Source organism: Micropterus dolomieu, linkage group LG16, assembly GCF_021292245.1.
Source record: "Micropterus dolomieu isolate WLL.071019.BEF.003 ecotype Adirondacks linkage group LG16, ASM2129224v1, whole genome shotgun sequence".
Taxonomy (NCBI): domain Eukaryota; kingdom Metazoa; phylum Chordata; class Actinopteri; order Centrarchiformes; family Centrarchidae; genus Micropterus; species Micropterus dolomieu.
Genome location: NC_060165.1, coordinates 7,792,428 through 7,810,516, shown reverse-complemented (window position 1 = coordinate 7,810,516; position 18,089 = coordinate 7,792,428). Strand labels below are relative to the sequence as shown.

Genomic DNA, 18,089 nt, shown 5'->3' with positions numbered 1-18,089 from the left:
ATAAATGCTCACAACATTGGAAATATTTATATATTTATTTAATAAGTAATAAATTATTAGGATCCTTATCAAATCAAGCTTGGCTTTTCTATTAACCATCCATCCATCCATCCATCGTCAACCGCTTATCCTGCATACAGGGTCGCAGGGGGCTTAAGCCCTTTTCTATTAACATATTATTTTATTATATCAATCCTGTGTTAATCTGATCATTCATCTCTTTATTAGAACAAACAGTTCAGTTACACTTACATTGACTCTATTGAGAAATATCATATAAGTTTAGATTTCAACTCCTCTCAGACACAGTTCCTTGCATCAGCACTCCTTTTCTTCCTGAACATTCCTGTGGGTCTTTGACCGTCTCTTCCTCCTCCCCCCACAATTCCTCCGACAAGACATCCATGACTCTTTGAGTGGGCTAATTGTCTTAACAACGCGACTGGAGACTACAGTGGGACATGATAACCTTGGCTATAACCACGTTAGCGTAATTAAACAAACCAACAAAATGGACGAGGATGGCATGATCTACAGTAAACCAGGGCGAAATCCGTTGGTTAAGTGGGCTTGAAATCCTGCGTACGACTGTGTTTTCACATAGTAAACTGATATGGGAGTTGGTGGGGGGAGGTTGAGCTAGACAGAGGGCTCAATGTTACAGAGTGTGTTGGGTGTGTGTGTTTTTGGGAGTGAGAGTGTGTCAGAGAAACCGACATGACCTAACAAACAAGTGTCCAGTGTCTTCGTGTGGACGGCTCCTTGAACCAGCATCACAAGACTGTCTAGTGTGAAGCTTGCAAACAAACATGAGTTCAGTTTGAGAGAGAGAGAGAGAGAGAGAGAGAGAGAGAGAGAAAAAAGAGAAAGCCAAAGACAGACACCAAGAGAGAGAAAGAGATAAAGATAGATAAAAAATTTGCCAGAAGGAAAAGATGGACAGTGGAATGTTTCCCCTGATACTTTGTGTCTATGAATGTGTTTGGACCCAGATACCAGCAGCACCACTCCGAAGCCCACTATCCACCATCTGACACAAACACACAAACACGCACTCACGCATGGGAAGAAAGCTTGCAAACTCCACCCACATCTAAAGGAGCCTTAAATAGCGCTGTTACACACCACTTCACGCCGCTGATCATTGATATTCATAGTTAATCATCATTTTACTCACAAATTTCAACAATAAGGATTCACATTCTAAATTTAAGCAACCGTCGGGCGGAAAAGGGCTGTGAGCGTAGGAAGGGCATCTTTGCCATAAAAATGCTGACGCATGCAGATACACACACATACACACACACACACACAGATGTATAAGGTGAACGTTTTATGGTAACACTTTAGCAGGGAATCAGGGAGAGACGAGGACAGTACAAAACTCCTGTCAGGTGTACATTTGTGCGCACATTGCCTACAGACAGGGCAGGATGTATGTTTTGGAAAAAAGAAAGGAACAAGTGAGTGTGAGCAGGGTAAGGAGGAACAAGGGGAGGGGGGGTGAAGGTGGAGAGGTAGAAATCATGTTGCCTTGGGGATGGAGAGTTCTTCCAACAGTAAACACAGTTACAGACCAAGCTAATATAAACAAGCCTTACTGGAGGTTTACTCACAGAATACAGAGGCAAACCCATCCTATTACGGAAAACGTGTTGTAATACGTGAACAAAAACCTTGATGAAATGAAATGTTAGTTTTGTCTGTTCAACGCCCTCATTTTTCAAACTTTGTGCTCCCATTTTATAATGCAGGTTTTCTGTCAAATATTTGTCTTCAGGTTTATTTTCCTTGACTTTAAAAAGCTTCTCCAGAGCCACAGAAGACATTACACAACTAGGTTCACAGGCTGACTAGTTGTCTCCATGACCTTAATATGTAAAATCGATGGAGTGTCTCTTGATTTAAAATTTTTAACTTATTGAAATTATTTCTAAAACGTCTCCACAATCTCTGTCATCTTTATAAAAAAAAATAAAAATACTAGGTCTGTCTAGGTGAATCTATTGCAACTCTGAATAAAGTATGTTTTAATGATTGCTGTAGTATCATGTCATAATGTTCTTTTATACCCACTGACTCTGATGTTTTGGAGAGGCTACAGAAACACACACCTGGGTTATAGACAAGACTGGTGTACAGCAGCTGATTTGCTTTGTCGGTTTTACAATGAGCCAAGAGGCCCTGTGTTTGTGTGTGTGTGTGTGTACATGTCTACATCACCCTGTGTGTGCACGCTTGCATCTGAGTGTGCGTATGTTTGGATGTTCGAATCGAATATGTGTGTGCATGTGTGTGTGTGTGTGTGTGTGTGTGTGTGTAGGTGACAGCTCCAGCCCCAAACTGACTGGCATCTGGCGGTGGCAGTTGTTTTAACAGCTGAGCTGACAGCATTAATCCGAACGCACCCAAATCAAAAGGAGACAACACCTGTTCACTGCTCCTGAGCCCAGCCGAGTAAGAGACGAGAGGGAGGGAGGGAGGAGGGAGAGAAAGACGGAAAGCAAAGTATGAATGGAGGCAGTGAAAGAGATGGAGAGGGAGTGATTAGAAGCAGGTGGAGAGAGTGACAGGGACCAAAGGGAGGAAGGAGGAGAAGGATGGAGGGAAGGTGGCAGGGGAGAGAAATAGAAGCGAGGATAAGGCAAGGGTGGAACGCTAGAGATGAGAGGCAGAAAAGAGCGAGAAGAGGGAAGGATGAGGTGGGGGAAAGGAGGAGAAGGGGGAGGGGGTGATGAGTGCGGGCACGCTGCCAGGCAACGCACACACAGCACTCTTTCCCCTGAGCGAAGCGGAAAGGGGCAGTGGGCCAAACGAGGAGGGAGGGGTGAAAATAGAGGGAAGGGAGGGGAAAGGTGAATACATGGATAGAAGGATCCCACAGGGAGAGAGAGACAGAGAGAGAGAGAAGAGATGTGGGGAGGGCAGGCAGGGAGACAGAGAAATAGAGCAGCGATCTATCCAGAGGAGCATCAGAGCACTGACATGAGTGGCTGGTGATGGCCGGTCTGCTAGCCAAGGAGCAGCGAAAGAAAAGAATGCAGCAGGAGTGAAGGGGTGGGGGCGGAGAGGGGTTGCTAGAGATGCTTGTCTCCCAACATCTGGCTCAAATAAGGCCGCGCTGTGCTGTGGGCTCAGGGTCGCGACCCCTGAGGCTGACAACACAGACAACACCACTTCATCAGCAGGACCCGCCCTCTGACCAGCAAGCCAGGGGTTAATTAATATAGACCCTGTGGCTTCAAAGACTGACACAGGGACTGGGTGACGGACTGACTGAGTGACTGGCTCTCAGGCTGACTGAATGGGGGTCAAGGTAGCTACAAGACAGAGTAGACGAGTGGCTGACTTCTTGGCAAGCTGGCTGACACACTGTAGCACAGGCTTCCTTGACTGCTGACATATTCAAACACTGGGCGACTGAGCATGTAGCTGACTGGCTTGTTGCTCTATGAATGACTGAAGTGCTAAAGCTGCACAACAGTATGCACGCCACCTTAATATCTGTCATGTAAGAGGAAGCGGAAACAACAAAGGGTGGCCCGTGGGTGGTGATTACGTGGATTGCTGGCATGTGTCCATTCGCTATCCCTGATGCATCATGGGTAGCTGTGGCTCGCCCGTCAGGTCACACAGGCTGGTGTGTGTTCGTCATCATGAGTGGGGAGATGTGCATATGCGTGTTTTTACCGTGTGTGCAGACAACTAACAAAAGCTAAGCAGTGATGCACGCCAATCCCACGTCTCCACTCTTTAACTCCATGGTAGGCTCTAAAATCCTGCGCCGGACTCTGCTGACATGAGTGACTACAGCTCTGATGCTTTCACATGGAGCTGAGATGTCGAATCGTGCTAAGCAGATTGTGCTACTTTGCACACAAGCCTACATGGATTATACAGGGGAAACTAGGGTATAGTTTCCGCCACAGATATTACCACGCAGTATATGCATTTAAGGCACACACTGACCTGCCTATATGTATACTATATAAAAATAGTATATACTGTAAGTACGCACATCTCCAGCAAAAATAGTAACAGCAAATGATGATAATGCATACTGTAGATGCAAATTTGCATGACAAGAGGTAAAGTCAATGTCACTTTTATCTGGAGGAGCCAAGAAATTTGCTTGAATATGATCATATTGTCTTGTCTTTATCCTGGTTGATTTACTTTGATTTTGTTTTACTAAATAAAAAATCTTATCTTTAGGGCTAATTCCTGTACTGGTTTCTGGTTCCTGTTGATATTGATTCATGGAACACACATTAACATATAAGAAACTAACCAACCTAGAGAGTCTTTAAGTAGGTGCACGGAAGTTCAGCTGAACATGCATACAATTCAACATATATAAGGAATAATGTTCCAAATAATCAATAATGAATAAATAATGAATGAAGATTAACTTTAAATGGAGGAGTTTCTTCCACTGGAAATTAACAAATTCTTCAAAACTCAAAACAGCTTTATAAATAAGCACTATTTAAAATTACATATTTTTTCCCAGAAAACTTCCAAGGAAAGTATTAGGAAATTATGGAAAATCTGTAAAATAAAGCGTTACCAATTGTTCTACTTGATGCCGCAAAACACGACGAAAAAAAAAAAAACTATAAAAAGATGTGTTATTACTTAACACTTACTTACTTAAATTCTAAATCCCGCCTATTTCGCCCTTTATTTAAAGTTAACTTAGAAATGCCTCCTTGCACAAACACTCTAACATTTACATGCTAATAGAAATGCGTGCAAAGCTCGCAGCAAGTGATAGTTTTTTAAATCTTGCTGTGGCACAATGTCAAGATGAAAAGTCAAGCATTTCATTCCAAAATGCGACATCCACCTACTCACAAAGTGACTGCTGGAATGCCAGTAAAACTACTTAATGGAAAATTGTTGAAGTTGTCTGCTAACTTTACAATTCTTCTAACAAAGTCCAAATGTTTGAGCAGGGAGTCATCTGGCCTTTTGAAAACTGGTTGAACTCCAAGCAATAATTCCTTTCTACAATGTTTCTCAGAGTTTTTTTTGTTGCTTAAGTAACCCAATGAAAAATTTTAAGATTTTTCAGCTGTATTTCATATCCTTTTGATAACGTAATTGAGGGACAAATGAAAGTCGGTGCACTTTACTCAAAACTCATTCATCTTGCAGCCATTTTGCAGCATAAAAACATTCCTCCGTCTCTCCATGGGAATAGGAGAAAAGACCAAGAAAGGAAAATCACCGAAAAGGAAAGAAAACAACAACAGGGCGTGCAAATGAAGAGAGTTTATGAGAAAGCTGAATAGATAAATCATGGATTCCACTGATTTGGTCATGGGACATGGCGCTGAATGGAAGTGAATGGGTGGATGCCAAAACACTGGGGCCTGTCTAATATTTGGGTGTCGGTGACAGGAAGCCTTTTATGTGGGAAAGTCTGACTCACACAAATGCACACATGCACACCCAGACATCTTCATATGTTATGTATGACACACAGGAAGTGCACAAATACCTTCCTAATGTGAATAAATACACACAAACCCCCCTACCTGCCCCATTACCAGGTATCATTACACACACAAAAACTCACACATGTACACAATGTACTGTAGGACAGTCAAATTGTGGGTAGTTCACAATAGCTGAGCTGTGGAAGCCCTGACTGATTCATGAACCTCAGGCCTTTGTCCTTAACTTAATGCCACGCCGGGAGGCCAATAACACACAGACACACATACACACCATCAGGAAAACCGCAGGACCCTCTCTCCTCTCTCTAAGCCCCTTTATGTTCATGTATCAGACAAAAGCTGGGGCACTGCTTTTCTTGCAAAACACACACACACACATACACACACATGCACACTATTCATCTCCTTAATATCGCTCATCTGGACTAGGAAGAATGGTAGAAAGGAGTTTCATCCCCACTGATTGTCCCGTGCAAGGCTGGGGAGAGAATGCCACGTTGAAAAGCAGACGCAAAACAATTCAATAAGAAAAGTGACTTGAATGCGCCTTTCATCGAGCCAACAATGGCCGGCCCTACAATAGGCCTCAGGTTCGCCCCATGACGTTGCCTGTTTCTCATGCCGCAAAAGAAAAAAAAACAAAAACAGAATTGACTCGATTTGAATTGTGAGCCATGTCCATGATGATTTCTCCCCCGTCTACCACAAACGCTCTGAAGTTAACTGACACAATGACACTCGGATAACTGGAAAGAATGATAAATAAGAAGGAACTGGTTTCCTTAGATAAGAAACATGAACCGTAACTCTTTGCCTGCTTCAAAATGAGTTTTATTTGTACAGAAGGATGCCATTTCTTTTTCAATATTGTGATCTTTCTAAGCAGAAAGTGTTTGAATTTCACCACTGAAGGTTTTCTTTTTCTCTGCCGTGTCTCGGGATAGGAGGAGTAGCATAAAAACACAAGACATGGAGTTCAAATCTCCTTAGTAAGAGGTTCAAGGCAGAGTTAGCCTCATAAGCATGATGACAACTTCTCTTTAGCGAATGCTGACCGCGTATTTACAAGCCCTTAATTGGCGAACAGGAGGGCAAAATCCTGCTTTTTCTCACTCGCCTGAACTTTCTCTTGCGCTCGTAGTGAATAATAATTTAAAAAAAAACTATTCTCTCTTTCAGCCACCCCCTCTGTTTCGTTTCATTTGCCTTCCTTTTCACGGTGCGAGAAGAATGATTGCGACAAACAATGGTGGTGAGAGTCCTGCTGCACTTCATGTTAATTTATACAACTAACTAATTACCAGCAGAGGGTGGAAATCACATAAAGACATTCGCTCGCTGCCACGCTAGGACTGTGAACCTGCTGCTGTATGTGTGCGTGTGATTATGCGTATGTATGCGCATTGTAGTCAACTTCAACAAATTCCCACTAGGGATTTGTGCCTAAAAGTAGCAGGTCCATGTGGTGACTTGCAAGGTTTGTATATGCCATTGTTTATGTTTATAGTATGTGTGTGTGTGTGTGTGTGTGTGTGTGTGTGTGTGTGTGTGTGTGTTTGACATAACCCCCCAGATAGCAGAGCAGTAGAAGGATTAAGTAAACTGAATGAGGTGGTGGACTGATGGACGGATGAACGAGAGACTGCCTCGATCCCTCCACTTCTCCAGCTCTTTTTTTCCCCTCCCTTTCTTTCTCTCTCCCCTTCTTCTTTGGAGAATGTATCCGCCCTTCCCATTGTCACCCATTGGAGTGTACGGAGGCGTGAGGGAGCTCCGGCCACTGTGTGCTTGTGTGGCACAATGGCCGTGCCTAAGTGCTGTCCTATAAAATGCCTCAGTGCTCTCTAAAAGCAAGGCCCGGATTCCCTCCCTGCCTTGAAAGTAGATGAAGTGCTGTGTGTGCATGTGTAAGCATGTGTTTGTGTGTATTGTGTGACATCTGTCATTGACTTGACATTTTCAGTATGGAAACCAGTGCCTTGGAGCAGCGAGTACGCTCAGCCATAAAACCACCATTCTGGTTGACCTCAAGGTTGCCAGCAGGGCTGTAAACCTGCACGCGGTGGGTGAGCGTGAGGCTGTGCATAGATGAGTGTGTCTCTTGTTTCCCTGCAAGTGTGGCCAGATCAAGTCTGTAAGGTACTGAGGCCAGGGTCTGACCCTAGGGCTGTACCCTGGCTCAGTAAAACAACAAGAATATTGTAATTTGTTGGCCCCAATGATGTCACTGACACAAAAGGCAGGTGACCACCAAAGCCACACAATCAAGCTGATGCAAAATTGTTTACAGAATTAAGTTATCTGTCATAGCTATAGCTACCATTCTGTCAAACTAGGTGTTGGTTTACAAGAAAGTGGGCAGAGTGTTGTGTGTGTGTTCTTCTTTTATGGTAGGACATCAGAATTATTAAAATCAGACATTAACCGTCTTAACAATCACATTGTTGACACTGGGACGCCATGTGAATGTGAGGAGTACTGATGGATTTGGCTGCTGTCCTGAAGTAAAAAGCAAAACTTAATTTAAAAAATGTTTAATTTAAAGATGTCTTGCATTGTGAACTGCACCTCATCAAGCCATTTAGCGATGTCTAAGTAAAGGTGAAATCTGCTAAAAACATGTACAGTAGGTTCACTCAGTCAAGACACAATTCTAGTTGGTGTTTATTCCTGTTTACTGCAGAGGTTACACCAAGAAAAAAAAAACAGAAAACATAATAAGTCCCCAGAGGCCATGAAGCCCCAGTGACGGGTAGCTGTAGCTGGGTAGCAGAGGGTCAACAGACGGGTCCGGAGATGGAGCTCAGCTGGCACTTCGTGTGTGCCACTTACAGTCAAAGCTGCCATAGAGAGAGCGAAGGAGCAAAAGGAGAGGAGAGGAGGAATGAGGCTGAGTGTCTGGTGAAAGTCCAGGGCAGGCACCACTCCAGGGGCCGTGAGGAACATCTGTGCCCCATTTAGTGATGTTTCTCCTCCTTTTAATTTCTCTCTTTTTTCTTCTCTTTCATTTTTCCAGTTCATAATCTATCTATCTATCTATCTATCTATCTTCTAATGTGTATGTTTCTTTTACCACTGCTGGGCTAATAGATTATCATTAGGCCTTGCTCTGCGGCACAGAGGTTACAGAGGGCTAAATGGCGAGTCCAAGGGAACTGTCCACGGGTGTGTGTGTGTGTTCAGCTGTACAGGTGTGTGTGTGTGCGCGCTTGTTCGTGCAGCCATCTCTCTCTCGGGTTTTAGCACCGGCTCTCCTCTCGACCCTGCGCCTCCTGTGACGCTCTGCACTCTGCTCGCATTATTCCACGTAATGACAAACGCACACACTCCAGCACGAGCCGCTCGCCCGGCGGCCTCTCACCTCGACCCCAGGCACACATACATGAACACACACACACGCGAGGCAGTGTCATGGCATTTTTATCACCGCTCTTCCTGCCGGTCGCTCCTGAAGAATTCATTAAAGACAGCGGCTAGCGGTTTGTGTGTGCATCTGCACATATATGTACTGGAGCGTGCGTGCGTGTGTGAGAGCGAGTGTGTATCTCCAGGGTAGCAGGTGGCCGGTGGGGTAAGAAAGGAGATGAATGGAGAGAGCAGGAGAGCGGTGGAGCATGGTTGGGCCAGGCCATGGGGGACAATATGGCTAGTCATTTATTAGAGGCCTACACACACACTCAAACACCTTGCATGCATGCAGCCAAATACAATACTTCCCATAAAACACACTTGTGCACACACATTCTGTCACAAATACATATGCAAATGCACCTACACAAGTTTATATGCTCCCAAAGGCTTAAACAGCACACACATGCACACACACACACACACACACACACACACACATACACACACACACTGACCTAGTATCTACCACTTTCCATTCATCTAGCCTAAGTAGAGCAACACTAGCCACTGACACAAAACTATATCTTTCGAACTTAAGCCATACTTGTGTGTGACTGTCTGTGTGTGTGTGTGTGTGTGTGTCGTCTAGCTCAGGGCTTGCATTCGTTAAGTCAAGCTTCTCATTCTGTTTCGAGATGTTTATCGTTTCTGACCCATTTCGTGTCTTTGGCCCGTCGTTCACATCCCTCCTGGTGTTAATGTTCCTACGTTCTAAATGTGTGTGTGTGTGTGTGTGTGTGTGTGTGTGTCATTGATCCAGCTGGAAGCAGTGTACGAGCGTGTGTGCGAGAGAGAGAGAGAGAGACAGAGAGAGCAGTAATATTCCAGGCCTTTCATAATGATTAAAGCCTTCATTAAATTTTCATCCCAACCTGCTGTTTGCTGCTAATGGCCTTTGTGAGCCACACAGCCAAACAATAGCAAGCCGGGCACAGAAAAGGGATTTCTATCTCGCGTTCAATAACGCCCCTCGTCGTTTCTTTCTCCCCCCTCCTCTCCATTTGCCTCTGCCTCTCTTCATCTTTTCTCAGCATCCCTTTTCTTCCTTTACCCTCTTTTCTTTCTTCTTTTCTCTCTTGCTTGGCCTGGGTTCTTGTGTGTGTGTGTGTGTGTGTGCACGCTGGGTCTGGAGGCGCTGAGGCCTTTTGTTAGCGCGTTTCATTTAAACGTAGGGCAGATAATGCTCCGGGTTGGTTTGGATGCCGCACCACTGTGGCACTCTGCTAATGGGGTCTGTGAAGACACTGCTCTTTCTCTCCTTCACTCTTCTCTCCTTCTGTCTTTCCTTTCCCCTCTCTCTAACCACCCCCCCACGCTGGCTGACTCATAAAGATCCATTATTGTTGTTTTTTTCCTGTGCAGCCAGTTCATGAGGTCTAGTGAAGCAGCGAACAACCCAAAACACACCTCAATTACAGCTCAGCTCGACAAACAGCCCAGTTTTTTCTTTCTTTCTCTCTCTTTTTTAATATAAAATGTGCCACAACAGGCCTCTCTATTGACTGGAATAAAAACAACCAGACGGTGAGAGCTGACCAGCAGTCTCGGACGCTTTGAAAACCTTACAGAAAAGCCTGGAAAATAAGGTTAGTACATCGCAGCTTGAATTGAAAGCCTGTTGATGTACTGTCGGAACACAAACACATGAACATCTACACTTAAAAGACAAATACACGCTGAGCTGCTGCACTGTTCTTTCACCTTTTGGGCACGGTGTTGTTTGAGGCTGCATACAGTTAAGATATGTTTGAATAGAAATCGACAGTAGAGGATTTATAAGCTAAAGGTAAATTTGGAGAGGTATAAAAACATCTAGTGGTTTTTGTAGCATGCATCTGCTTTAGAGGTCGTCACTGATCCACTTGGTTCTAAGGAATCAAACCTACCTGGGACCCAAGTTGGAACCGGTCCCTGTTAAGTCTATCTGTATCTGTGTGTCATTATGTCCAATACCTGAGTGAATCCAAATGAATTTTTGTGTACTGGGTTGTCTTTGAAGCATATAAACAAATTATTTTTGGATTTAGTGAAATTTGTTCCAATGGACATGGTTTCCTTTGAATTGGTTGTGTCTTAAAAAAAATGTAGGCACATTGGTTTTAGGTAGGTTTACCACGGGTACATTTTGGATCCATGCAGACCTCTAATGTGCTGTGCTTAAGTGCCCTTGAGCAAGTCGGTGAATCCCTACCAGCTTCAGGTACTTGTTTTGAAACTGACAGATCTTTCTGTGTAGCACACGAAAGATACCTCCACCAATATGGCACAATGTTATTTATATTACCCCATCAGATGGACACCTGTTGGTAATCTGCTTATCACATTATGACTATCACATGCATTTCATAGTGACTTAAGGCCCCATTTATCTGCCCAAATGGAAATTGGAGTTGGCCATGGGCTAATTTTATCTCCTGACTCCAACGGTTAGCCCACAGCAAAACTTGAGAATGAAATGTGGGGGCTAATCGAGCTAAGATATGTAGCCCTGGGCAAAAATCTGGTTGAGTCTCTTCAACAGTGTGTAAAATCTTTATCTGAGCGCTGGGACAGCATTATCCAAAAGATTACAAAGGTAGAAGGACAGGCGGTATGATGAATTTAACCCTCACTGATTATTTAGCAGAAGCCAATCTGAATGTCAGTGTCCCGTCCCTTGAAATAAAAGCCTTGAAACATTTGGAGAGTTGTTAAGATATCAAGCTTTTCACACACTACACATGCATACACACACACACACACACACACACAAGAACCCATGCATGCACAGACACACGTACAGAGCTTATTTGTCAGGTTGTGATAAATATGCAAAGCATGGTGGACAATAGGCCCAAACAGCTGATGCTGTCTGTCTGTGTGCTGGAAAAACAAAGGGTCGCCTCTCATCTGAATGTGTATGGGTTCATAACAGAGGGAGAGAGAGAGAGAGAGAGAGAGAGAGAGAGAGAGAGAGAGAGAGAGAGAGAGAGAGAGAGTGATAGAGCCGCAGAAAAAACAAGACAGAAAGAAAGAAGAAGAAAGCACAACAGAGTGTGATAAAATAGCGGCGAGGAGCCAGAGAGATGTCGGGGAGTTGCAGATCACACATCTGGCCGCACCAGCGTCCCCTTTTCATCACTGACCTTCTGGCTCGTTCTTGATCAGCTCCTCCATCTTGCGCTGTTTCAGTGTGTCCACCACGTCTGCCAGGCTGCCCTTGCGTCTCTCGGGGGTCCCCAGGGTCCCCGTGGCCGAGCCCCCGTCGCTGCAGGGCCGACCCCCGCCTCCACCCTCCTCTTTGCCCGGTGAGGTAGCAATGTGCTGGGGGTAAGGACTCAGAGAGCTCCCCTTAGTGCCATCCTGCTCCTGGAGGGAAGGAGGAGAGGAGAGGAAGAGAAAAATTATTAGATTAAAAAATGACTAAACTTCAAGACATAAATAAACTGTGGAAGGAAAAAAAAAGGAGGAGGAGGTGGGGGAGGAGCTGGCATACACCCACTCATTATCTCCATCCTTCTCTCCTTCTCTTGCATCCCTTATTCTCTTCTCATAGCTCAATGCAACCAACTGTTATCCCTGGCCAGTTGTCTCAAGTTAGGGCATACTTCCTCTTCCCTCTCTCTCTCTCACACACATCCTCTGGAATCTGCATTTGACTGACTTGGAGGTACTTGACAGAACGAGCACATGAAACAACAGCAAAGGACTCCGCACACTCTCAGAGTCACGCTAACTCTTCATTACAAAGCCTTCAACGGCTCGGCTTTGAGGGACGTCCAACACTACTGTACCAAAGCCCAAGTTTCAGTGCTGCGCTACTTTTGTCCTAAGATTACTGACAATTAATGCTGAGGATGCAACTCCATCAAATACAAAAATCTCAACAAAAAAAAAATAAAAAAATAGATCCCGTTTCAAAAAACAAAGCTTTGGAGTGGTGTCAAATCATTTCCATAAATTCATGAAAGCACTGACAAAACAACAATTAGCATGACAGCTACAAAATATAATATATACAGCTCACAGTAAAGCTCTGTGCCTTTTGCCAAGCTGTCATGATGAATAATTATCCCACTGTCTTGCGTCTAAAGTTTACACAGTCTTTAACACGTTAAGTTTAATGACCTCTCTGGAAATCATAATCTTCTCATAAGTAAAAAACCCTACTTTTGGGGTTGTTTTTGATTGAATAAAGTCCCCCTCCGCTCAAAAATGTGATTTTCTTATTGTTCTCCAGGATGTCTGACCTTTACTGTGCCAAATGATGCATGTGCAGATTTTGACACTAGACGGCTGTTTTCACATTCATCTGCTGAAGGGGGAAAGCGTCTCTGTGCCGTGCAGTCAGTTCAAGGCGTGTTTGTGCGAGCGTGATTTAGTGACATTACAGGTGTGTCATGGAAACTTGAAACCTTCACATACACCAACATTTATTTTCAAATTTCTTTAAAACCAGTGTCCAGTGGGGATCTTCAAGTTATTTTTATCTTTTAAATGATAATAACTAATAAATAATAAGTTTCTAAACTAATAAGAAAAAAGTTGGATGACTTAACATTTAAGAGAAACCCTAACGACAGCTGATGAATGGTAAGTAACTTCTAGCATCTTAATCTTTGACCTAATAAGGCCTGTGTTTGTTCGACTAGCCCGCATGATAGACTTAATGCCGGCTAAGCCCAATTAATAGTGACACTGAAAAGTAAGGCCGGCATTAGCTTCAAATGAGAACCCTCACTATCTCCTTGTCACATGTATAGCTGAGGGCACGTCATGCACACTCGCTCCGAATGCATAGGCAGACACGCAGGCACATACGGTATCCTCCCACACGCACGTACAGGTGTGTGTTGTGCTCTTTAATTACAGAAGCAAGTGAGTCAGTCAGCCAGCCAGTCTGTCAGCTCAGCCCTTTGTAGACAGGAGGGTCAATAGTCCACAAGGTTAATCTTTGGCTAATCTCACTACAATATGGAGCACGCCACCTGGGACAGCCGCACACATATACAGTACTTCTGTTTGTCTGTGTATGGGTGTTCATATGTGGGAGACACACAGAGATAGAGAGACTGAGGGACAGCGGTACATTCCAGCTGTATTAATGACCTTATAGTGGATTAAGGTGGAGATAGTTTTCTAATCATTAACTCGCAGGCTGATGGTGGAAGTAGAACTTAATGCTGAGATCACAGTCCACAATGATGTCCACAATGTCATCTAGACCCCAGACGACCCCAGATTCTATTCATTTCTATCCTATAGGCAAAGTAATGTTTTATTTTTATAAAAGCAACCATTTGAGCAGAAGAGCTCCTCAAGACAAAAAGTCAAACTCAAATCATTCCTCCATGTTCTACTTAGAGAATAAAGTCACACAGAAGCTTTCAATATTGACAATGCTTCCATTGTCAGTGGCCAAACACTGTATGAGAGGTACAGCAGACCATTATCACCTGGCATTTCCTACACTTCACTGACTCTCTCTCTAGTGTGTTTCCACACTCTGAATAAGTCAGCACGCTCAATAATTCACTAATTCTCCCCTCTGCGTTCTTGCACATGCATTGTAACGGGGAGACAGAGTGTGACAGTGATGATATGGCTGTTACAGTTGCATATATACGACGGGGTGATGAGGTTTCAATCAGTTGCTGTTGAGGCTTCTAATACACAGGCTGCGGGCACTGCTACGCTGGGAAAGTGTCTTGTGATCTTAAAGCGCTGAAAGACTTTTCTCTTCTCCTCTAACCACCTGACCAAGTTAGGGCTCGACCTGCTCCTGTCTTTCTTTGTTGTTTCATTTCTTCCTTTGCACCATCTTCTGTTCTTCAGATTAGGGAAATTCAAGCTTCAAATGAGCGGCTTTGTGATTACGAGTTGCATCAGCGGCGGCATGACATGCAAATGTAACGAGACAGAGGGAGAGAAGGAGTGCAAGTGGGTAGAAGTCAAAGAAAGACAGAAAGAGCGAAAGGCAAAAGAGAGAAAGAGAGAGAGGGGATGTTATTAGAGGAATTGAGAGAGCAAGAGTTGACAGAGAGATGCGCGGAGAAAGAAAGAAAGAGAGAGAGAGAGGGGAAGGCAGGCATCTTGAAGGCAGCGGTCACACCTGTCACATCCCATTTATCTAATCCAGCGCCTACTTAAAACAGCCGCACTCTTTCTTTCGAGAAAGATGTCGCGCAAACAAAACAAACAGAACGAGAATACGGGAGGGAGATGGAGGGAGAGAGAGGGCGATGGAGTTGGGGGGAGAAGGGGTTGTCGGATCTCTTTGCTCTGTCAAAAATCTGCCAGGGAGATGTCATCTCACTGTGTCCAACAATGAAGGTCATTTCCCAATCAAAGGGAATTAGCGGGGAGCCACGGCTTCTTCAAAGATCTGGTAAATTAGGGCCCGTGACATTATTTATGTGTGGAGTCAGACAGGCAGCCTTATCCCGAAGGCAACTTAAATGGCTTATGATCCCCCCTCCCCAATCAACCTCCCAGCATATAATCCGTGTGCCCTGCTGACATTTTTACCCTGGCGTTTTGCAAAGTCCGAGACAGCGGGATAAGAAAGACAAGACACAAGACAGATTCTCTATTGTAAACAGGTGTCACTCGGCCGATGTGTGTGTGCGCGCGGTGACAGGCTCCTGCGCTAACACGGGTCGCAAAACTTTTCCTCATCAACATGCATTTATTCATAAGTACAAACAGAAATTCTGGATACTGTAAATGTTCATGGCCTCCTCTCAGTGCATGTCAGTGAGCAGGTTTTGCCATTTCTGTGCGTTTATGTGTGACACTGAGTGCACATAGCCTGTAGGTGTGTGTGTGTGTGTTAATTTGTGAGTGCCTGCATATATGTATTTATATGCACTGGATGTGGCAGGCTGGCAGTGTGGGCGGTTCTGCCTTTAGTTTGCAGATGTCAATTCTCTTCCAAAATGACTGGAACAAAGTAAAAATTGCGCCTCACTCTCTTTATCCTTTTACTGCCTCTGCAATGGAACCGAATTAAACAACTTTTGTCTTCTTAAGCTCATCTGTGAGGGGAGGTTGGTTTAAAAACACGTAACTCTTGCCAGAAAAAGGGGGGGAGAAAAAATCCAAGGCTTTTTTATTTTCCTACAGCCAGCACAGATGCCGCTGTTCTTTTTTTGATTTCTTCGTCTTCTTCCCTTCCTCCTTCTCTGTTGCCCGACAGAAGAAACTCTCCCTCTTTCTTTCTCTCTTGCTCCCTCTACCATAACCTGACATGTCTTGGGTTGTGCAAGGTGTATGTGTGAAAAACAATATTTGACGCTTGGCGCGTCGTTGTGGATCAAGGCATGGACAATGTGGCAGTAGGAAGAGCTGGAAACAGCTGCTAGACTAAAATACACACACACACACATGCACACACACACACACACCAAGAGAATGTCAGTGATCACTCCTGCAGGGGGGTAAGACTTAGCTCTCCACCAGAGCTGCCAATCTCCACGACATACACTTACCTCCGATACACTGCCAAACACACGCGTACACACACACACACACACACTCACACACACACACACAGCAAATCCCTTTACATGCCACGGCTAAACACAGACACTGTCAGTTTTGACTTTGAGGTCCCTCAGGCTGGGACAAGCAAGCAAACACATACACATTACTTTTATCATCTTGTTCCAACAATATGGTGAAGCTTTTCCATGGAAACCCCCAAATAAAAATAATGTACCCCTCAGATAATTATTTTAGAATATTAATTTCAAGGGTTATTAAAAACAAGCAACAAAATTGCCCTAGAATTACTTGACAAATTTGAATGTCTTCATTCTAATTGTATATTTAAACTTGTTGTCCAACGATTACATACTTGCCCTTTCTTATCTAAAAAACATGCAGCTGTATTTTCTGTATTTTAAATAGCAGTTTGGCTAAAATGTATGCCAGTATATTTTACCACGACCCCTTGCTGTTGACAGGCAAGCGTGTGTTGATTCATTAGTGCATCACTGGCATGAGAAATTAAGTGTGACCACTGTGTCTCAAGACTGCTCAATGACTGTGTTAAATCTGTCAAATTCACATGAACACACACACACACACACACACACACACACACACACACACACACACACACGCACACAGAGACACACATACATATTACACAAAAATAGGGAAAGAGAGGGCTCGTGGAGGAAAAAGAATAAGAAATAATGCCTGGTGAAATATCTTTATAGTTGTCTGTCGTGTTAGCGTGCATCTCGCCTGTTAATGAAATAATTAGTGTTTGTCCATTAACACATTTATGAGAGAAGATGCTTGCCTCTGCCTGATGTGCAAACATTTTTTTTTCTACAAGGATTTGTAAAACACAAACATCAAAGACCTAAAAAGAAAGCAAGCAAGAACGACAAGGTATTAAAAATTCTGAACTTGCATTGCAGAGTTTAATGCACCCCGTTATGATAATTCATAATTTTGGTTGTTTACTAGGGAATAAAAGCCCATTTTTTAATAACTGCGGTTGCATCATAAGTGAATTCTGTGTTGATTGGCTGACCTCACTGACTACTGCTAAAATCCTTCCCATCAGGCATTTGAACTGAGCTGCACTCAGCCAATCAGGGTCCACCAGAATGGTGAGAACTTCACATTCAATAAAACACCCTTTTAGCTAAACTACATTCATTTGCAAAGCATTATGAACAGCACTATTCTTATCTAAAGCCAGGGTTTGTATAAAAACACTTTTTCTTTTTTTCTAAAAAGTGAATAATCTGGCCCCTTTCAGCTTTTTAAAATATGTGCAAGTGCTGTTTTTTTTATTGTGTGTGTGTATGTGTGTGTGTGTACCATTACAGCTGCAGCAGGCAGGTAAAGTGGCCAGGCCAAAGCCGAGCAGGCAGGCGAGGCAGGCGGGATGAAGAGGTCAGTGTGTAGCCGAGTGCTTCTCCGCTGCCGTGTTAATTTACTATGACAAGATAAAGCTGTAATCTCGTCTCTCCCCTTCTCTCTCCTCTCACTCTCCCCCCACTGCCTCACTTCCAACTCAACCGGTCGCCAATGAGCCATTTACTTCCCCCTATCACTTTACGACAATTGCCCAGAGACAGACCCTCACCCCACTCCCTTAGAGTCCCACAGACACCCCCACCATGTTGTAAATCTCCTTCTCCCTCTCCATTTCTCTTCATCCACTCTTCACTGACAGTCAGAGGCGAAGGGATTGTTGCTGTAACCCCCCCC

General features: G+C 44.0%; 1 protein-coding gene across 6 annotated transcripts in view; it reads right to left on the bottom strand.

The window, feature by feature from the left end:
* The window catches only part of sox5 (SRY-box transcription factor 5), a 183,406-nt gene that overhangs the window by 59,189 nt on the left and 106,128 nt on the right, over positions 1-18,089 (bottom strand). For all 6 annotated transcript variants that reach the window (XM_046072160.1, XM_046072157.1, XM_046072158.1 and 3 more), the window contains one exon: positions 12,002-12,224. In XM_046072160.1, the coding sequence (XP_045928116.1) occupies positions 12,002-12,224 (223 nt within the window). The remainder of the gene's footprint in view (positions 1-12,001; positions 12,225-18,089) is intronic.